General features: G+C 42.9%; 1 protein-coding gene across 6 annotated transcripts in view; it reads right to left on the reverse strand.

The window, feature by feature from the left end:
* The window catches only part of OTOF (otoferlin), a 125,382-nt gene that overhangs the window by 92,218 nt on the left and 9,374 nt on the right, over window positions 1–23,790 (reverse strand). For all 6 annotated transcript variants that reach the window (XM_061562499.1, XM_061562497.1, XM_061562498.1 and 3 more), the window contains exons 3-4: window positions 18,405–18,493; window positions 996–1,095 (exon numbers count right to left, since the gene is read on the reverse strand). In XM_061562499.1, the coding sequence (XP_061418483.1) occupies window positions 996–1,095; window positions 18,405–18,493 (189 nt within the window). The remainder of the gene's footprint in view (window positions 1–995; window positions 1,096–18,404; window positions 18,494–23,790) is intronic.

The raw sequence follows: 23,790 nt of genomic DNA on the forward strand, positions 1-23,790 counted from the left end.
TCTAAACGCGTGATGTTGTTTCTAAATGTGGAGGGGAAAAATCGGAGGACCCGGAGACCAGAGGGAGAACATGCCAACTCCAAATATATATGCGTCAGGGTCAAGATCGAACCCATGACCTCCTTAATACCAGGAAAGATAGTTAACATCTCGCCACTGTGAAGTTTGAAGCTGGTTTCGTGAGCCTTCGAGATAGGCGGCACCACGAGACTTGGTAATCTTTACGTGTTTCATCTGCAGAAAAATGCATCTCTTGAGGTCAAAAGAGCATCGAGGACCCAGAGAGGCAGCAGGAGAGAGAGTGGTATTTTCTCCTAAGCATTAGTTTCATTTGTAGATTACTGCATGTTAATAAAGTCTGATTTTGGTCAAATTCAGTGTAAACGTACACAACTGAAGAACGTGACTTATTTGTAACATTTTAGGAATAATTATCTATCAATGATCCCATCCTAAAACTCCAAATGTCTGTGTTACTGAGGAACAATGTAAGGCGCATCCTGCTGTGCACAGCCATATATCCAACAGCAAATCACAGCATCTCTCAAAACCGTTGCTGAGGTTAAAGTTTGTTTACATTCCAGACCTCAGGTGTGATCATGCTAAAACATACACAGGTGTATCTATCTTTTGAGAACACTGCGATGGATTAAACTAAACTATTTTATTTTTACCAGGTAAGGCCCACTGAGCTATATAGCTATTTTTCAGAAGCAATTTGGCCATCACAAATTATAGCTCAACAATTTGGCTTATTGCATGGACATTTATAGCAACGAAATATTATAAACTCGTCATGTTGATTTTAAATGTGGAGGAAAAAGCCGGAGGACCCGGAGAAAAATCCACGCTACCACGGAGAGGACATTTAAACTCCAAATATACAGGCGTCAGGGTTGGGATCGAGCACACAATATCCTGTATACCTGGCGAAGAAGTTAACATCTCGCCACCGCTTGCCTGGTCATGGCAAGCATCTGTGAGAAAAAAAGTACCTTGGTGGGTGTGTTGTTGTCGTCAAGAAGTGTGTCCGTGATCTCCAGCACGCCATCTTCCACCACTTGCTGAAGAACCATGCAGAAAGTGCCCAGAAGCCTGGAAAAACAGCAACACCACAGCTACAGTTTGAGCCAATTGTGGAGTTGGCCAGTGGCGCGGTGGTCTGCCCACTGCGCTACGAACCTGACGACCCGAGTGTAAATCCCGGTCAAGGTTCACATCATCGGCGAACGACATTCAAATCGGTCCAGGCTCCGCCTTCACAATCCTTGCATGATGATTCACACTCCCCAGCACGTGACACACGCATCACAGGGGGAGCTCCCAACAGGAGGCAGATATCTCTATATTACGCGTGGCATGCTTTTTTGTTTGTTGATGCTGAAGCGTTGAATGCGCATAGTACAGTGTTGATGCATTTAGGTTGTCTCTGTGACTTTACTTTATAAACAGTAGTGTATTTTCCATAATAACGTTTTTTTGGGGGGTTAATCGCATGAATGTAAATGTCTCAGTCAAACCCGCCACCACCCAACCCAGCAAATTAGTAAGGTTTGTCATATAAACAAAATATGCCCATTTGTTACTGCTTCAGCACACCGGAGTGTTGGAGAGTAAACCCACAACATAAAAAATTGAGCACTGTGACGTCTCGCTGGTGATTACAACAACCAGCTTCGTCATGCGATTTGCCGGGATTGTGACGAAGTCTTCCTGTTTCGGTCTTGAATGGAGTGAAGGTGATGCAATTGTAAATGTTGTAAATGTTGTGAGTTTACTCTCCAACAGACCGGTGTGCTGAACTAGTAACGAATTGGCACGTTTTGTTAAAGTGACAAACCTTACTAATTAGCTGTATTTTACGCAACCTAACCAAACAAACCTTTATTATGGATAATAATGGTTGCGAAAGCCTATGTGTTAAGGAGTGTATTTTCACCCAAACCGTTGTGGAGGTCCCAAGTGTTGTTCCTGTATAGCTTACTTGAAATGATCAAACTCAGCCAAAAATTACTATAGAATTATAAAAATAAAATCTAAGAGTGCTATTAATGGCTGGTACAATATTGGCTGCTCCTTCCTCCAAAGATGTGGAAAGTCTTTTCAGCTCCGACATTGTGGGATATTCCATGTGGGACCCCTACACTGAGACTATGGACTGACCTTATTGTAAGACTTTGCACCTCATAGTGATACTATAGACCACACAAAAATACTATATAACCCATAGAGAAACTATGGACCTCATAGCAAGACCCCACAGTGAGACTATAGACCTCACAATGAGACCAATGGACTTTAGAGCAAGATTAATGACCACACAGCGAGACAATGGACTTCACAGTAAGACTGTGGACATTACAACGAGACTATAGACCTCACCAATGAGATTATGGGCCTCACAGAAAGAACATGGACCTCATAGCCAGATTATGGACCTCACAGTGAGATCGTGGGCCTCACATCAAGACCATGGATCTCACAGTAAAAATATGGACCTCATAGCAGGTCGATGGACAGCGAGACCATGCACTTCACAGCGTGGCTCGACCTCACAGCGTCACTATGGACCTCACAGTGAGACGGTGGACTTCACAGTGAGATGGTGGACCTCACAGTGAAACTCAGAAGCCATTTGTTGGGGTAAGGAGGCCGCCCGACTGCACCGTGAGGTCGCAGGTGAGTGAGTTGCTGGCAGCAGCAAACAACGAAACGCTTTGCTTATTGTCCACGGCCAATCACACGGGTGGATTCGGCCCCGATGTCGTTACGCTGCCCGCATGAGCGCTAGATCTGCCCCTCCACATTAATTGCTGGCAGCTAATTCAACAAAGTGTATCAAGTGTCTCTGGCAGCTACATTCGGTGAATTCGGTGGTCTGCAGGCTGTTGTCAGCTGTAGCCAGGACAACTCGTATTCGGTGATATCTCTAAGCAGAGATACGGGTCTTGCTCTATACGCACCAGGTTGTTTACCAGCATCCAGTCAGAGAGTGTCTTTTGCACTGCCTTTCTGTGACCAATAAGGTAAAGGTGAAACAATTAATTGTTGTAAAAGCATCACTGCTAGTGGAAAGGGCCTCCACGAGATGCAGCTCTGTAGAACTGGCTCCCATCCATGCTGGCCAGACGTCTCCGAAGAGGTATGAATAGGTACACTTGACCCCGCCACACGTGACCTGCTAAATGACCATGGTGTACCCATTTATAATGCTGGGTGGACAAACGTAGGGGGATTTAAGACATTTTGCCCATTGTTTCAACAGAAGCGGTGGGAAATTGAACCGGCGACCTCTGAATTACAAGTCCAGAATGCTAACCATTACTCCAGCGCAATATCCATGTCCAATATTTACCTTTATTTCCACGCTGCTCGATCGCACTAAGCTTTTCTGAGAAAAGGCTTCTAACGCCACTGGGCGTACCACTATTGCTAGGCATTCCTCCTGCGGACTGAGTGTTCACAAGCTGTTGAGCGAAGACAAACCTGCACAAGACGTTCAATACGAGCCGAGCAGAATGGAATTGTTTAATACCCCATGGACCGGTAATGAACTGCAAACCCTAAGTGTGTCGGACCCAACGCATTTTCTACACGATTTTAAACCACTCAGGCCAGCCTGTTCGAGAAACTCTTGTATATTTATAATTAAATAGAGGGATCTTCCCCAGAGAAACATTTGCTGCGGTAAAACATGAAACAACACGTAGCCGAGAAAGTGTTCTCATAAAAAATGTATGGTTGTGCTGTGCGCACATTTAAGAGTAATTTTGGGTGAGCTATATCTTATACTCTTAGCTATATCTCATACTCTTAGCTATATCTCATACTCTTAGCTATGTCTCGCTCTGCGATTTACTTATTTTCCCATAAAGAAACAGGTCACAGCTACTAAAGTCAATCGGTTCAAGTCAAACATTAAAAGCTATTTATTTGATCAGGCAAGGCCACAATGAGCATATATCTCTTTCCGAAGCGACCTGGCCATCACAAATGATAGCTCAACGAAGTGGGTTATCACGTGGAAATTTATCGGAGCCAAATACCCTAAACGCACGTTGATTAAAAAATTAGAGGGAAAAATTGGAGGACCCGGAGAAAAATCCGCGCGAAAACGGGGAGAACATGTAAACTCCAAATATACCAGGCAGGGTAGTTAACATTTTCCGACTGTGGCACCCCACATTGATCAGGTGTACACATGAAGCAATCGTGGATAGCAACAATGGTTTTCACTTTTGACACTGTAACAAATGAGCACACCAGTGAGACTGCTTACCCTTTAATACAATAAAAAACATCATTATTTCTATCGGTTAACAGTGTGCCACGCGTTATTGCCTCTGTGCAGTGTTCGTAGTGATTGTTGTCACATCTGAAAATCACCGAGAGACAATGTTCCTCCCCTCTTTCTCGGCGGTGCCACCCAAGGCAGCGCTTCTCACCTGCTCTGCACCAAGGGATCCCCCCTTCTCACAGCTGCTATTTAAACGCTCGCTCTTTGCCGTGTCGTATTGTATGCGCTGTTGTGTGAATCATAATTTGCCTTTGCAGAATAAATGTCACTTTGCAAACCTGCTGCAAGCTCTCCGGCCTTTCACAAGCTCCTTATTGGGCCATGAAAGCCACAAAGCAACGTTCCAGCAAATATTTTATGATTTAACCTTTTTATGAATGAATTTGCCGAGTAAAACCTTGTGATTAATTATTGAAAGGTTTAGCTGGTACTCGACAGCTGTTAGGCAGCAATGTTAAATACCTCGCCTGGTACACAGGGCGTGGGTTCAATCCCATCCCTGATGATTGCATATGTGAAGTTTGCATGTTCTCCCCGTGGTCGCGTGGATTTTTCTTCGAGTCCTCCGGTTTTCCTCTCCACATTTAGAAATATGCGTTTAGAGCACTTGTCTGCTATAAATTTGCACGTGATGAGCCACTTCGTTGAGCTATCGTTTGTGGCCAGGTCGCTTCTGAAAAATAGCTTAGTGGGCCTTACCTGGTACAATAAAAAAATAGTTTAAATCGTATAAACTTTAAATCTCCCAGGAGAATCCTATTCATTTGTATGGAGATGTGACGCCTTTATGGCATCACCGCAAATCACAGGAAGGGCTCGGTCGATAGCTTCCCTGGGATTTATTCAACCAAAGTATTTTCAAGACCAGTGAAAGAAACAAAGTGTAATTGGTTAACCGAGCATCGTGCGAGCGTGCCACTTCAGGCGACTACTATCACGAGTGAATAAATACACATAAACGCCGACTCCACTCACTCACGTCTCTCCCGCTCCGTGCCGCTGTACACTTTTCCAGCCACCACCACACGGTCCACGCGCTCCATCAGAGCCGCCACGTGGCCGGCCCTTCCGTCCACCTCATGCTCCCATTTTACCCCCTTTGCTCCTGAACTCCACCAGCTCACCATCAACACACCTTTCCCCTTCGTCCAATTGGGCAGTCCCTCCTCACCCCAACTTACGAACCCCCCTTGCCATCCTGTCAATCTCCCGTGTCCCAGTGTTAGCTCCAGCCACTCGCCTCATGCTTCCTTCCTTCTAGAATATTCTGGTACCCGCCAAAAGATTCCTTTTTCTCCACCCTTGGCTCCTCCCAGTCCTCATTAAGCCACCTCCTTATGCCGCTCCTCTATTGTCCACAAATGCCTCCCGTTACCGCGAACAACATGGCCATAGGCCCTGGTGTTCACCTCATCTACAAGGTTCGTTATAGAGACACAGGGATGTGTCACTAAAATACTCTAAATGCATGTTTCTTAATGTGGAGGGAAAACCTGGAGGACCCGGTGAAAAATCCACGCGACCACGGGAAGAACATGCAAACTCCAAATATACAGGTGTCAGGGTTGGGATTGAACCCACGACCTTCTGTATACCAGGCGAAGTAGTTACCATCTCCTCGCCACCGTGTTGCTCATATGGGCAGTTTAACAATTTCAAATGAAACATGTCACGCATTTTAAAGATGCGGGTGATAATTCGTGTCTTCACGAAGTGACTTGTCAACCAATAAGGGTCGTGATTTAAGTATATAAATCAAGCTGCCCGTCATAGAGAAATGTTCGTAAAAAAAACTGCAGTGTCTGACGCACTAAGACAAATCCACTCTTTTAATCTACTTTGGGATGGTGATGGTACATTGATTTTTTTAATGTAAGTGTCAAACCATTCACTTATTCCATGAGTTCAAATTATATATAACATTTTCTTCGAAACGATTTTTATTTTATTTTTCCACAAAAGACCCACTGAGCTATATATCTCTTTATCAGAAGTGACCTAGCCACAAAATATATCTCAACGAAGTGGGTTATTTTGGGGAAAATTCATAGCAGCCAAAAACTCTAAACGCATGTTTCTAAATGTGGAGGGAAAAGCCGAAGGACCCAGAGAAAAATCCACGCTACCATGAGAATAACATGCAAACTCCAAATATACAGGAGGCGTCAGAGTCAGGGTTGAACCCACGACTTCCTGCATACCAGGTGAGGTAGTTAACATCTCGCCACCGGGGTGCCCCAAATTACCTTCAAAATGACATGTCATATGTATTATTCAGGATAATTGTGATTTTCTATTTAACTGAGGCTGCCTAATTTGTGGAAGTGCTGGGCTGTTTTCCTGCTGATATGATGCGGAATAAATAGTTGCCGCACCACCATGAACTGCGCTCTGGAGTTTCTCTGTTGGGTCTATCTTTAGCCACCAGACAGCACTCAATTTCATGCTTTTCCCAATGGAGGTTTCTGCCATGTGGCGACTGTCCAATTTTAAGGCAATAGGAGCTGGCCTTTAGCAAATTAAGGGGGGAAAAGTAAAGTTTATTTGATGTTTTTCTTCCCCACAAACGTTCCACGCAGGGCTGAATCTATCCTGTAAAAAAAAGCGTTACTTATTTTAGGTCGTCTTCTTCATGTAGCTGATGCTGATGCAGAGCAACAACTATACTTTTGACACTGAAGTGTTTGAGTCAGATAATTGCGTCAGGCTTAGCAGAGTGCATCGCTGTGCTTGCCTCCTTTGTATTTGTGAATTGGGCGTTGCGTCGCCATGCGTTCCACGGTCTGTTCCGGGTGACCACAGTCGCACACCCGAGAGATTTAACATTTCCATTTGTGCATCAAGTATCCAGGTCTGTCCTGATTTCTATGGATGCGGTTCGGGTTGCCATGAGCTTCACGGAAGATCGAAGCTTATGGGCAACCTATTTTTGGTGACTGCTTCAGATTCAAACTCGGGACCTCTGTTATGCTGCCTCACTGCCGACATGAGTATTAGGCCTCGCAGTTGCCCAGCCACTTTTAACGAAGTACAATCGAACAATATCAAACACATGTCTTGGTGATTGTCTATGTGCTATGAAGAAGAACCATCACGAGAAACATCACATACCATTCACATTTTTCCTTTTTTTGCAGTATTATTGATTAATATGTTGAATATAATAATCGTGTTTTTTCCCCTGAAGCTTATAGAACAGTCGTCTTACAACTAAATCATAGGTTAAAACTAAACTTTTTTTCCAGGTAAGATCCACTGAGCTATATAGCTCTTTTTCAGAAGCGACCTGGCGACAAATGATAGCTCAATAAAGTGGCTTATCACGTGGAAATGTATTGCAGCCAAATACTCTAAATGCATGTTTCTAAATGTGGAGGGAAAACCTGGAGGACTCGAAGAAAAATCCACGCATCTACGGGGGAGAACTTGCAAATTCCAAATATACAGGCGTCAGGGTCGGAATCAAACCCACGACCTCCTGCCTACCAGGCGAGGTAGTGAACATCTCGCCACCGTGGCCACCGTGCTTTCTTGATCTCATAATTAAGGCTTCTCCAACTAATTTAATTGGTATTAATTGTAGAAATTACAAGCTGCGGTAATTTTTTTAAAAGAAGGTTATGTTAAACAATATGAGCAGACCTACACTCATTACTATAGATCTTCATTCAGTCACTTATCATCGCATCAATATATTTTTCCTAGTATATAATTAGTACATGAATTATGAATGCACCAGGTGTAATGTTATACATTTAACACACAAATACCAACATATTGATTAAACACGATGCCTCTATAGGCAGTACAGAAAGTAAGTTATTTTTTCATATTCTGTGCTTATTAAGAATGTTCTCCATTTGGATGTGCAATTTGTGGAGGTTTTCTTTGCCGTAAAATGGTAACACAAAACAAGGCAGCCGTGCAGAATGGTTCCAAGGAAAGCGTATAAACCATTAATATAATTTCAGGCTCCATACAATGTCATCAATAATTATTGAGCACGCTACATCATCTCAAGCCATTACAATCTCAACTCCCTACCCCTGGGCTTACATAAAATGAACACACGAATGGGGGAGGCAATTTCTGGGCCACGTTAAGCGGGGCACATCTGTAATCCAGCACTTGGGAGGCAAGAGTTGGTTCACCATCTGATATTTGTTACATCTCTTTTGGCCGTGAGGTAGCCAGGGGATGGCAGCACAGTTAACGTGCTCTTATACCGATCTGTGTGGACTTTTAATGATTACTCTTAGGTTTTTTCGGTAAAAGTCACGTAGTTAAAAAAAAAAGAAAAAATTGCATTTCTATAATTTGTATTATTTATTATTTATTTTTTCCCTACGTGACTTTACCGAAAAAAACCTAAGAGTATGAATCCTTGCAGTCACACAAGCTTCAAATCTAGAAGTTTTAATGATTATCCAGTCGTATAAATGGGTATTATCTTGGCACTAGTTTCCTCCCACGCATACTCCTTACTATAGAACTAACCAAATGTCCCAATGCGAGACCCTCCTGAAAATGTATAATTAAAATGCTAACTTAACGACACATTTATATTTATGCGATCTAACCCCAGAAAACGTCTTATGAATAATATTGGTCGCGAATTGGAGATCGATATTGCATCAGAAGCTGTGTTGGCTGCGAAGTCCAATGACTCCTGGACATCTGTGAAACGTTGCTTTATAGCTCATCGGATTACTCCAGCATAAATAAAATAAAATAAAAATATTCTGCTTCTGACTTATATATCCTGTTCTAGATTTGAAGCTTTCGTGACTGCAAGGATTAATATTCGTAGGTTTTTTTCAGTAAAGTCACGTAGGTAAAAAATTAAAATTAATAAAAGTAAAATAAAAAATAAAATAAAAATGACGACGTTTCGGAGGCAACACAAGCTTCCGTCTTCAGATACAGCTGTCGTGCTGTGACGGTTCCACCTGAAGACGGAAGCTTGTGTTGCCTCCGAAACGTCGTGATTTTTATTTTATTTTTTATTTTACTTTTATGAATTTTTTTTTTTTTACCTACGTGACTTTACCGAAAAAACCTAAGAATATGAATATTTATATATCCTGTGTTTGTAGGCTAGACAATGCATGTGCCACAGGTTATCTCCATGCAAGTGTAATAAAAGACTCGGACGCTTCTCTCTGACTCCGTGTCCTTTATTTGGGTTCTTGTCTTTTCCCTCACGGCACTCTCTTAGAGACCCTCTGCTTGCAGCCCCTGGCTGCTGTCACTATTGTAGCCTCCTTCCTCTCCTTGCAGACCCGCTGCTAACTCCGTGTGCAGACCCCCGCTGCCAACTCCGTGTGCAGACCCCCCGCTGCCACCTGCAGCCTCCTCGCTGCTCCTGCTGCTCCGGGGTCGGTCACCGTTGGCCGACGGTGCCGAACCTCGTTCCCCGTGTACGTGGCGATCTCGCCACTCTCCCAATCTCGCCCTACGTGGCCTCACTCGTTCCTAGTCTCCCATCACTCCCTCTCCTCTTCCGGTTTCTCTCCCTATAGACCTGACCCCTCTCCCCCACGTGACTTAACTCCTCCCCTCATGACGTCACATCCGGAAGGTCGTTTACGCCCGCATTACACAAGGATGGACCTGACGAGGGACTTGAATAACACGTCGAGCAAGGGTCTCCCTGGTTCATTCATGAAATCGAGCCCTCCACTTAGGGCATTTTCTCAACTGGGTCAAGGCTGTTGAGGAAGATGACCAGTGAGTGGGACTTTCCACTCGATTAGGTTAAATGGGGTTCGTGAAAATCTGCAGGATCACTTAGACGCCAGGAGGTGGCGACAGGTCAGCATGCTTATTATGCCTTTGGTTGGGTCGATAATTGCATTTAAGTCAATCCCTTTCAATTCTCAACTGGATTGTAATGTGCCTCACGATGCTGTTTGTAAGCACATCAATTACAATTAATTTTACTTGTCTCTTCAGAATTGCCCTTAACATCGTTTCCCTGCATCTTTAATTTGCTTCTGCGGTTAGGGAAACTGTAAGTTGGACGGAGCCAGCCATTTCCCACGACAACAACTGCAAAAATAAAAATCGAGATAAAAAAAAATGCCTCGCGTGTGTATTTATTCACCGAATTATTTTTTTTCCCGGCGCCTCATAGCAATGAAGAGAATGCCAAGCAGAAGGCGTCGTCTCTCAATTGTCACGTGCAAAAAAAAAGGTCGCTCCACCAAACCACGTGCCGGCACGTCGCTCGCGCGCACAGCCGTTGCGTCAGGTTGGAGCCGATCCAGTGGCAGCTGCGACCTCACCGTGCCCTTTATGTTGCGGTGATGTGCTGTTAGGCGCAGATGCAACTACGCTGGTGGTTATTATTATTATTAATATTGACATTACATTAGTGGTGTGCTTAATTCCCATTGATATTCCTCTCTCTTCTGAGACACGGCGTTTGTTGTTTAGTGTCACCGTCCGCGTGCATTGTTGTCCCGGGGTTAATTGAACCGATTCGATGTTTACTGACGAAAACACCCGCACTGATGGACACATTGCTATTATTGCTGCTTTGTGACGAGTGGACTGTCACGTGGATTCGGGCTCTTATTTTGAAGGGTGACGGATTTCCAAAAATGATCCGTCATCACTGTCGTTCATCTTATCCTATTCCATCCATAGCGCGCATGTCGAACGGTAACTGTTGCAAATGTAAAGAAAAAAGGATAAAGGCAAAGTAATGTTATCGAGTTGAGCAGCTTATAAGGTCCTTATTCCTGACTTAGCATGTAAGGTGCAATAAAGTGCTGATTAAAAAAAAAAATCACAAATATGTAAAATAGACGAGTATTAAATATAACTTCAATTTAAATAATAGAGCCTTGGGAGAATAAAAAAAAATCTGATTATACAGTCTCTGCATGTGCTGATGGCTGAGATAAAATGGAAGCTGTACAAATCAAAATCTCTTTGACTTATCCGCCAGGCTGATCATTACGCCTCTCCAGCGCCGGGTACGGTATAAACAGAGCAAGAAGAAAAATTGGTTTTTGGTTAGAGCACAGCATGGTTGTAGACAAAAAAAAAAGAAAAAGCCTTTCCATAAATACTGTAACACCTTTTTGGATTTCATTCTCACACATAAATTATCATTCTGGCAATATTTGTGTTTAAATATGTCCTTTTATTAACCTTGGTTTTTTTCGGGGGGGTGGGGGGGATTTCCCTACCACAATAGCCATTTGTGCATCAAATTGTTCACAGTGCTCGTTGCCATTGTTAGCACAAAGGCTATTTGTATACCATTGTACAGTGGATGTATACACCGTGGAGGGGTGGCACAGTGGTTAGCGCACTGCACTACAAGGATTCGGTGACATGCGTTTGATTCTTACCCATGGCTAACATCAGCGGTGAGTGATACCTGAACCAGTCCTGCCCCTGCTCACCTGCTTCACCAACCCCCCCCCCCCCCCACTGACCAGCGGGGTGAAGTATGGTCAAACAATCTCCATGACCGACACGGCATGGGCATGTCTGCATCCAGCAGTGGATAATCATATGGATGAAAAATGATTACGGCTGTATCACTGATTGTACGCACAGGAGGTAGATGCATACGATTTTAGTTTGGTGGGAAGAACAGTTAATAGATGACACCAGTATGGGATGCACGGTTACATCGTTCACATGCATCCCAAACATAACACTTGCGTAATTGTGTGATGTTGTACCGGTAGTCTAGGACGAATTGGGCATGCAATTATAATGGGTTCAATCACATTACCAATGTGCAACGAAGGAGAGGAGAAGGGCCCGAGAGAGGGAGAGGCAGATCTACACGTGGGCATCTTAATTCCTTCCGTCTAAAATACTGCGGGAAATATAAGTTATCTTTGAAAACGGTCCCCGCCATTAATGCAACTTAATTAGTTATGCCAAGCGATGAAGTGCAACAAATAGCAAAAACATCAGTTCAATTAAATCAGAGAGAGGTGCTGTGATGTGAAACTCTTTTTGGCAATTATTACCATTCAGCTCAAAGGCATCTTTGGTTTAGCGTAATGAATTTATGGGTGTAACGATATAGTTATATTTTGTCAATTATAAACGCTTCGTGAGAAAATGTGTGCACAGGACCGTGCAAGCAGACTTCTACAATAAAAAATGGACCTGGTGATTGCATTGCTTTGCAAAGTGTCAAGAACTCAAATAAAAAAAAAGTGAGATTCAAAAGCCGCTGCCTGCCTTTTTGCATGTTCACGATAGATTGTGCTGTTAAAAAGCAAACAGTTCACTACAATGGGGCTCTTATCCATCATCACCTCCAGTTATCCGCAAGCATTCTGCAGACAAAATTCCTATTATCCACGCTTATCAATGGCTGCCCAAGAAAGTTGAGAGGAATTTCAATTTGCAGGAAAATATGTAAAAAAGATCTGGATACTGCGTGCCCCAACATCTACGTGGATGAAACGAGGCCCACCGTGATCGCTCCAGCAGAGCATAACCGAATCAGAGAACCCCACTGCCTCTCCCACTGTGGTGCACACAGCTACAAAGGTCCACTATGTAGCCTTAACAGGCTGTTGGGGCAAGTGCCGTTAGCGTGCACCTATGAAGGCCGGTACGTCAACACGAGTGGGTGGGTAGCCAAAGCCATGCCCGGCCACCTTTGTCTCCCTATCGGCGATGTTTACACACCACACCAGGTGCTCATTTGAGGCTGAGTCGACCTAGGGGAGGTCCAGGACCGGTTAAAATATTCGTCAATGATGTTGGCCGTGAGCGGGAATCGAACCCGGGTCGACGTGTTCGCAATGCAGTGCGTTACACGTGCATGTACACAATCGTGCATGTACACGACGGATATATATATAGGTACAGTTATGTATGTACACAACCAATACACATGCGCATTGGCAATGTCTTGCGAGGGCCCCATAGGGGAGGTATGACCACACGCAGGGTGCGAGCTCATTGGTCACACGAAGCCTCATGCCCCCTCTGATGGGGGTTCTGTGCTCGAACACCACCCGAGTCCCGGCCTCTGGCCACCAACTGCCCCCCAAGATGGTCCAATTGAAGATTATGAAGATCACAATCAGAGGTATATTTCCCATTGAGTAAAGCCCAATGAGCTAATGAGCTCTTTTCCAAGGGTGACTCGGCCGGCAGACAACATCGAAGAATTCCACAATTACAGATAAAAAAAATTTACAAGCAAACACACTTGATAAGAGCAATCACGCTGTAACACTTTCAGTCACAAATTAAGCTTTTAGTTGTTTTAATTAAAAAAGTCAGTTTAAATGACGACAAAGATGGCAAAATGAGATGCCAAGAGACGAAACTCAGTGGTGATTCCAAACACTTTGGGGCAGCAGCGACATTCAATGCTGTTGATCCAAATTGTGTGCGAAATCTGGGAACTATTAAGAGACAACCATACGTGCATTGCAGATGTCCGTCCAATGGTAATACCAACAATAGGTCAGACAAATAGAGAGCAGATCTACAGACAATAGCCGTTTAAATGAAATAACCCTGCGGTGAAAATGCCTTCTCGCGCCCAAGGACATTTGCCCAGTCATGGCGTAGAGGAGGTCACAGTGATGCGTCCTGTATGGAACATTCACTGCAAATCATAATGAAGCACGGTACACCGAGTTAAGTTCAAGTTTATCGAAGAAGCAACCTGATATGCTACATAAGAGTCGCCAAATAACAGAAAGTATATAGCTTCAATAATCTGCCTACGAATTAAAAGCAAACTTTACATTTCACTCTTTTTTATTACCAAGCCTGATCAATATGCATTTGAAATGATAAGGTAGCATCAATTATAAACCCAAGGTATTTGTAATGACCAGTCAATGAAGATGGTAACGACATGATTATTACAATAACATTGCTGATGATGACGTTTACATTTGTCATGGATGTCGAAGACAATCCATTATTACACGAATTGGTCATTACCCATTGGTTATTTGGTTAGGCGGAAGACTCATTAATGAGCGATGGTTTGTCTGACCAGCGAGCACTGGATTGGCTTGGAGATTCAATCAGAATCAGAATATGTATTTATACTGAAGGAATCCAATGAGCTATAAAACTATTTTTCACATATGTCCGGTAGTTTCACAGATGTCCGCTTCCAAAGGGATTAAGGCGGCAGTTTAGGATTTAGGCAGGTGTCGAGTTAGAGTCGAAAAGGAGGGGCTAAGGAGAGTATAGTAAGGGATGGGAGATCTCGCTACGAGTGGACTGCTGTTGGTGTAATATCTGTAAGTTTGTGAATACGGCCAAACCTCCAGCAATCCTACTCACGTTTACCCGACTTCGTCTACACAATGATATTGACACAGATGCCAATTATTAATGGTTGTGATGATTTTTATGATTGCATTAGCGACGATTCCAATAATATACCTAAAGTGTGTGATTGATGAAGAGGGTAATGAAAGGATGAGAAGCTTGCCCATTACGAAAAAAGCCCTCCTGCCACTGCTTAATTAATGCTGTCCGTGCTTCCGATTGAAAGAACCCCAAAACACTTCCCATCAGCGGCTGCCACTGAAAAAATGCCACCTCCACTACCGATGAGAGCGTCATTGTCCGTCAAGAGACAATGGGCAATAATTCACTGTGTTCAGACAGGCAGTAAACAAGTGGGTTTCTTACACTTCACACCGACGCTATCGATCCGCTAACGAGCGCGAACCGCATCATGGCCGTTTCACTGCGCTGTCACCTTGGTGGTGGGCGCGACGGCGGTTAAACGGAGAAGCTTCAACGGCCCTGAGCGGAAATTAAACCCGATCACAAGTTCTAGATTTGAAGCTTTAGCGACTGCAAGGATTCATACTGTTCGGTTTTTTCGGAAAAGTCACGTAGGTAAAAAAATAAAATTTAAAGTTAATAAAAGTAATAATGGAAATAAAATAAAATAATAAGTCACGACGTTTCGGAGGCAACACAAGTATCCGTCATCAGGTGGGACTGTCACAGCTAAAATTACTGCATCAAGTGGATGAGGGTTTATGATGCACATTGATGCAGTAATTTTAGCTGTTGACGGTCTCACCTGATGACGAAGACTTGTGTTGCCTCCGAAACGTCGTGACTTATTATTTTATTTTATTTCCATTATTACTTTTATTTACTTTAAATTTAATTTTTTACCTACGTGACTCTCCGAGCGCGACGGACATTCTTGGGGCTCTGAAATCGTACATTATTAAGGCAAGACAATAACTTTCAAAAAATCAATCTTAACTTTGGAGCTTTCGTGACTGCAGGAATTATTCTTTGGTTCTTTCGGTAAAGTCACGTAAAAGAAAAATAATAAATTAAATAATAGCATACGACGTTTCGATTGCAACACAAGCAATCATCATCAGGTATAATGAAATTGCGACATAAAATCTAACCAGAAAAAAATTATAGACAGACATATAAGCAGACAGATATCACCAAGATATGATCACCCCTCTCTGTACCTGTGTTGCCCGCTCTGTATATCTTGGTGATATCTGTCTGCTAATATGTCTGTCTATAATTTTTTCTGGTTAGATTTTATGTCGCAATTTCATTATACCTGATGATGATTGCTTGTGTTGCAATCGAAACGTCGTATGTAAATTTTTAATATTTATAAACACGTTTTTAAATGCTGAGGGAAAACCCGTAAGATTCGGAAAAAAAATCCACACGACCATGGGAGAACATGCAAACTCCAAAAATTATAGGCATTAGGGTCGGGATCGAAGCCACGACCTCCTGTATACCACGTGAGGTAGTTAACATCTCGCAACTACAAAACTGCTTACCAGCTGCACAACTAATGTACTAACCCCCTTCACTCCACTGAGTGATAAATACCAGTCAACATGTGTATGGTTATCTCACCCGTTGATGAAAGTGCATTTCCGTTGTTCGTGATTTTAATTTGTTTTTGGCAGATATTGCGTGAAAACAGTTGCCAATGTGCATCATAAACCCTCCTCCTCTTAGAGAGCCGATTCACACATACCTGAACAATTTGGTAGGACAGATCTCTGGTAGTTACAACCAGCATCATCAGGCGTTTTCCAGAGTTGAACTCCTAAGTATTAAATATTATGGATTTTCAACATACCGGTGTGCTGAAGCAACACGTTTGCGCATGTATTAACGTGACAACTCTATTTGGTGGTGTCGGGTGGAGAAGGGTGAGCGACACACATTGGCGTTTCATTTGTGCGATCTGACCCAAAAAACTAATTACGAACCACAACATTTAACGTGAAAGCCTACTACGTGGTAAATTCATCTTTCTGTGATTTATATAAAATATGAGTATTGGCTAAGAAGTTATCATTTAACACTGTACATGCCTATATTTGTCTCTGATACAATAAAAACAAACAACCCAAAGCTTGCTTTATATAGTTGCAGGTTATTGAAGTAGATCCACTTATTTTCAGATCAGGGAAAAACGGCCAATGAAGCGTGTGCGAGTCCATTAAGCTCCCGTTTTAGTATTGACACGGCAACATTATGGGAACATTGCGAAATGTCAACATCACAAAAAACAAATCGGTTCTGCCATGAACATCGTAGCTTTTCGGGGGTGATCGAGCCATCTGTGCACGCGCGAGAGCAACATCTTTGTGGGAGAGCCTGTGGTATCGCGGTCCCGGCGTCAGCGAGGTGCGGGGTGCGTTGATGGGCACAGACGGTGGGGCTGGGCCAGCGGAATAATAAACGACGATGCCGCTCTCGTGATGATGTTATGCTCCCGTGCGCGACGCTCAACGTGGCCGTGAACGATGATGCCAACGCGTGCCCCACACCCCCCCCACCCTCGTGCTTGCGTGTTCTACGGAGATTTGTCCAAGAGGCACCCCTATCTCATGAGCACTGAGAGCGGGGCCATGCCATGGAAACGATCTCATTAAAGTGCCGTGGCATACCGTGGACATGGGTCGGTCTGCGGAAATTATTGTGGATTTTATTTTTAAACAAATGAAGTTTTGACTTCATCATTATTGTTATTTATTTTACTTGATTTGAAGATTGACGACGATCTCTTGCCATTTATCCCAAACATTTACTTTCACGATTTTGATATATTTCTGTGAGTTTTCCAGAATTGGTTATTCCTTTATCATTGTCCATCCACATCGTTTCTGTCTGCCTTTCATATTTTTTCCCCTCGATCTTTCAAACTGAAATGTCCTGGAATATTTTTTCCACTTGATTGCCTATCGTGTAGCCTGTCGTAGCTAGTTTTATTTGATCCATTCCTTTGCGCAAGGCATTATTTATTTAGATAGCGTCATGAGCACTTTCTCATCTATGCTATTTTTAACATATTTCCATAGCACCATAGTTAAAATACCGATATTCCTCTGCTTAGAACCTTAGTTCTAGACCAGCATTCACAACGCTCGACCAAATAAAATGTAAAGTTATGTTCAACACATCGTCAATCAACGACTGGTCAAAGATATCTCCATGCCGTGTCCGTTGTGGAGGTTTGTTTGACCACACTTCACCATGCTGGTCGGTGCAGGTTGGTGCAGGTGGTGGGTGTCCAGGACCGGGTCTGGTATCACTCACCGCTGATGTTAGCCATGGCCGAGAAACTGAACCCAGGTTACTGGGTTCATGGTAGAGTTTGTTACACGATGTGCCAAAGCTCAATTTAACGTAACAGTTCATCATACTCTTTTTGCCAGTGATGCTTACATGGTGAAGCTCCTTCTTGTTTTAGTCATCTTATAGTATTCACGTTTTGTTTTACAATGTATTGACATTGACGGCAATGGGATGTCGTACCTGAAGATTATGTAAACACTTTTGAGCTGGTTATTCTGGCAGTGAGCACTCTGAGCTCCCTCTCTGACCAGATTCATGGCCACGCACGTCACTGACAATTGGTTTGCGACCTCGGACTAGAACTCCACTTTGTCATGTCAGCCTCAATTATTCGTGCCGGAAAGACAAAAGTAGCCAGGCACGAAGCTGACCGCAACACCTGCTCATGCGGTGTTACTCGCTCTTAACAGGAGCTCACCAGCAGTACTTGTCCTGAGAGTCTAGAATGCTGATTTGTTGTTTTGTATGTAAAACATAAACGTTTACTCACTTGTTTGTGAATACTTTGCTGAAGTTGAAGACTTGAATTTCCAGCATCTCATGGCCCTCAACTGGGGTTCCAACCTCCCAGCGAAAGACCTGAAGGTGGAGTGAGAAACACAAACAGAAAATGTCCATATTGCAAACTCCCTTCAACCACATCATTAGAATGTGAAGTAATATATCTGCCATTACATTCCATCTGTTACACTATGGTTGAACCAGATGCTGTATATTTAAATATCAGATTTTAATACAAACTTTGGTTATGTGAGAGATAATTGTATGACTGAGAAGCAAAGTAAGATTGTTTGGCTATGAGGTTACTTCGTGCAGCGTAATTCCTCACGCTACATTTGTACAACAGTCCTGCCTGCAATGTTTCCGTGCAGCCACCCTCCACTCAAGACCCAAGCTCCCACCCAACACAAAGCCCCCTGCTGTGGCTTACAAAGGTCAAACTACAGCTGTGAAATGTGCTGATCCAAGTCCTCTCATCTCCAATATACATCAATTGCAGCAAAATCCAAAGTCTTGCATTTTTCTTTTACATTTACATAAACAAGTAGCCAAGTATATTACGTTTTATGTTGCATTAAAACAACAGAAAATTCGGCATTTTTTCTCTCTCAAAATGAAGCATGTGAAAGGTGAGAATGGTCACATGACCTTTCACGCGTGGTTGCGGACGGATGGATGACTTGAAGTTTTGTTTCCAAAACCGTGCACGTGACCAGTCACAGTCCACAAGTCCTCCATTGAGTTTCCACAAAAGCCACAAACCACCATCATCATCATCATCATCGTCATCATCATCATCATCATCATCGTGTAATCATCACTCTGCACCCTAAACCCACTAGTCCAGATCTGATGAAGGCCGAGTGATGGACAGGTGTTTATTTCATTTGTATTATGTTCATCTAATAACATTCCTAAAATAACATTTCTATCAGAGCCCCATGGTATGTACTGCAGTCTCCAACTCGTATTCGCTCAACCTCCGTGGCCTCCAACTCTCTGCTATGAAGAAGAGCCATTCTCTGAAACGTCTTTTCAATATATTATTCCCCTTGAGGGCAGTGTTATTGACAAATATGTTGAGTTGTTTATTTGTTATTTAAGCTTATGAACAACTTGCAATGCAGTATAAATAAATAAAAATAGGTTGATGAAGTCAATACTTAATTTTAAATTCCATACAAATATTATGCCATGCGTTTGCTTCTTGTAAAGTTTTGTCGCTAAGATGCCGCCATTGGCAATGCATCTAAAGCTCATGATGTTACATACGAGGTACATGCAAACATTCATTTTTTGCTTGTTTAAAAACTAACTTGCAATAATTTCCTGCTCGACCACAAGATCTTACCTGCAGTAATCCCCAGACATTCTAATTAGCGTAAACATTTGATTTAATATCCACTTCACTTTAATTCAAAGGTATTTTATATGTTTTGCTTTTACTTTATATAGATATATGCATGTATCGTATTTATTTTGTTTATTCATTTACAAGAGCACGTATTATGCGTAGTAATCTATAATTTTTGTGTTATGCATTGTATAATTGGAGTGTTAATTAATCCTATTCATGTGTTTTCCCATTATAATGTACATGGTTTTTAATATTAAAATGTAGCATGCACGTTAATTTAACATGCTGTTCATTCGCCTGTAATTAAATTATTTTCTCTGCATTTCTGCACAGTATCCGCACAATTGTCGCAATAGTCTCTCACCAGATTTAAAATCCACCTTGCCAAGCTAACTGCACCAAACACATCTCCACCACGTCTCGCCGGCAGTGGCGGGGGCGAGAATGCCCACATGGCATCGAATTCATATTTGTTTCACAACATAAATATAACAAAACTAATTTCACATGTGTTGATTTATCTGGTCTCCCCCCTCCCCCCATGGAAACCTGGGGACTGAAAGAAGCAAAGCGCTGACGCCCACAGACGCGTTACCAACGTCTCCTCTTGGGCAGAGACCACGCAACGCGCATGCGACCGGTTGACTCACGACAGGACACGGTCGCCACGCCACCCCCACATACACAGCCACTACCCCCACATACGCAGCCGCCCACACAACTGCCCCCCACCCTCGCTGCCCAAACCATGGGCGAGCGATGCGTGCGCGTCCGGAGCGAGCGATGCGCGCGCCGTGGCACGCCACGAAAACCAACACCGCCTCCCCCCACCGGCGCTTTAATCAGGAACAATCGTGAATTATTGACGCGCGCGGCGGCGGCGGCGATTGTGAACGAGGGTAAATAATACAAGAAGCGCCCGAACGCGATACTCCTTCACAACACTGAAATCAAACACGAGCCGCGCGGCATTGAGGGCTACGGCCAGCCGCAGCCAGATTCTAGGTTAAGGGCATGACAACAACGTTGGTAGCATCACATTAAAATTAGTGCTTTTAAATATAATAATTTAAATGATACAAACAACCGCATTGCTCTTTTAAAATGGGTTAAACCGTGATGGGCATTGCAAATACTACATCGCTCGTGAAAACGGCCGTAATTCAAACATATGGTGGGTCTTTATTAACATGTTTATGCTGTTGCTACCGTTCAGTAATAATGGGTGCAACTAATAACAGAAGCTGTTCAGCAATGCTGTTGAAGTATGCTCATACAGTTGTGCAAAATAAATATTTCAGAAATGAACGCGAAGTGTAATTTGGCCAATGTTTTTTTCCTCATTTTACGCAACAAAAATATGAAATGAATTACAGTAAACCTCTGCCATTCCCTTTGCATCTTCATTGTAGGGTTCGTAAATAATCCCAAGTTAAGCAAGGCTGCTGGTTGGTGCACTCCGGCAAGGGCATACCAAGCGGCTCTTTTCGGCTGTGCAGTAACCCTGGGACCGGGCAGAAGGAAGACACCTGTGAAGATTCACCCTACTGCTATAAATACACCCCTTTGGCTGTTATCCTCATAGAAACCCCGTGTACTTTAATTAAAACATGACACGGCAAAAGAAGCTAAGTCATATTGTTATTCATATTCACGTACTTTTCTGGAAATAAACAAAACAGTAAATGTCTTCGCAACTCCATTGTACGGTTAGTATACAGTCCCAGGTGCAAAGCACAAAATGCTCACGATCATTATTGGCCATCATCCGTCTACTGCTGGATGAAGGCCTCCTCCCCGTTGTCACCGTCCCCCATGGTCCCGTGATGTAATAATTCATCTGGCTCCTGCACACTGAGCTCATCTCATCACTCTACCTCCACGGTGGCCACTCCGTCATCAGTTCTTAACTATCGCCATCATCCCATAGAGCAATGTGTCTTGCTCAAGTCAGCTTATTTTTCTGAACAGTACATTTTATAATTAAAAGCGTTCATATTTAGGCACATTAGTTTGTTGTTATCAACATTCGTTTTTCACAAAAGCACTCAAACCCGCTCTCACGCACTCTTTTATTTCACCATTTTGATCCCATTCTTCTTTCAGCAATTTATCTGTCGAGTTTTCCAGTAGCCTCCCACAAATACATATTTTATTTTGTTTCGCACACCTATTGTCCGTGACTGTTGTTTTGCTATTCACTTCAAGCCCAACATTGCAGCCTTTGTAAATGTTCAGTAATTTCCTGTCCTTCATATCCGTTGCAATTTTTAAGTGAGCTATTTATTCGGGATATCGGAGATGATGAATATATTTTCCAATTATGCCTTTATTTCCCAATCCACTCCCGTTAACAGTATGCAACAATAAGGAAGGCTTCTGAAACAATATTGCGGAACCGTGGACATCATTAAAGAAGTGGGACTAGCTGTTGAAACACAATGAGTGGACATATCTACCAAATATTTACACAGAAATGAAATAGCACAATCATAGAATGACGTCTCGATCATTACGAGTAAAAACATATTGACAAAACGGACTCAAAGAAGTACATAACCATTTGTCACCTCTCACGCATGTCATTTGTTCACAAAGAGTATTGTGGACCGAAAGTGTTGCAATTTAGAGGGTATCCAGCCTCGTGAGAAAACTGAGTCTATGAACACTTTTTTCTACCATCGGCCATTGACCATATAATAATGTCATACTCTGGAAACGATTCTCATGAATATAAATTATCATTGTTCCTATATTCTGTAGGTTATTGATAATGAGTTTGACTCGGTGTAAATAAATGCAGTTATTTAATCGCAAACCGAAACCTCAATGAAAACGTCGAAATTAAATAAATGATACAAAAAATATACAAGAATGGAACAGCTACACTGAAACTGCATAATGACGATGAACTCCACAGCAGAGGGGGGCAGTGGGGGCAAGGAGATTTGAACATATTGGCGGTACAGCGGTGGTGCACGGTATAAAAAAGCAAATCAGTTTTTACGCAATCATTATTTATTTTCCTTACGATTCGCAACCCCGGTCAGAAAATCTTTCGGGGTGGTGGTAGTGCGTAAAAATCAGTGCCCGTGATGTCGAAGCGGTCGGAAGACGACTGTCAGTTAAAATCGAGATTTTTTACTGTTTCGTGAAGAACGCTGTGGTATGCTGCACCGGTGTACCACCAATACATCAAAAAATCATACTGGAGAACACAACGGCGAGCACAAAGATTGTATGCCCATGATTGTCACGATGAAGTAATTTACGGTCTTTTGTCAATCCACTTTTTGGATGAAGGCCTCCCCACATCGCGCCGCTCATGGGACTCGCTCACAAACCCAGCACATGCAAAATGTAACTTGTGAGCTTGGCGAGAGACTGTCTCGCTTTGTTTATAACCCCACTCTCTGGGTATTTTGACCTCAATTATCCTAATTTCTCACATGCCAGACACCAAGGATTCCACGACTATATTTACATTGCGTGCCACGGGTGTTGTGGATAAAATATGCTTCCGCATATTAAGTTTTGATTTCCTCCAAATTACTTATAGAAGGGTCTCGATTTTCAAAGATATGTTTTTTTTATCATTCTGATACGGCTCTGTATAATAGTAATAATATAGTAATAATGCAGCGCAATTGGGCATTGCAAATTTTAGTGGGGCATCGTCACAAATGAAAGTACAATGCATTTGCATGTAGCTGTGTGCTGCACCTTTTACCCATCAACCATGAAGTCTTTGCGATTGTTATGAACGCCTCAAACCTGATACACACCGCCGCAACATTTTTGTGTGACTAAAGTGTCGCAAGAGTTTGAGCGCCATGGTGGTGAGATGTTACATCGCCTGGTAAACACGAGGTCGTGGGTTCGATCCCTTCCATGACGCCTGTATATTTAGAATTTGTATGTTCTCACTGTGGTTCCGTGGATTTTTCGCCGGGTCCTCCGGATTTTTTCCTCCACATTTAGAAACATGCGTTTACAGCATTTGGCTGCTGTAAATGTC

Source organism: Lethenteron reissneri, chromosome 29, assembly GCF_015708825.2.
Source record: "Lethenteron reissneri isolate LAM-NWPU_2019-01 chromosome 29, ASM1570882v1, whole genome shotgun sequence".
NCBI lineage: Eukaryota > Metazoa > Chordata > Hyperoartia > Petromyzontiformes > Petromyzontidae > Lethenteron > Lethenteron reissneri.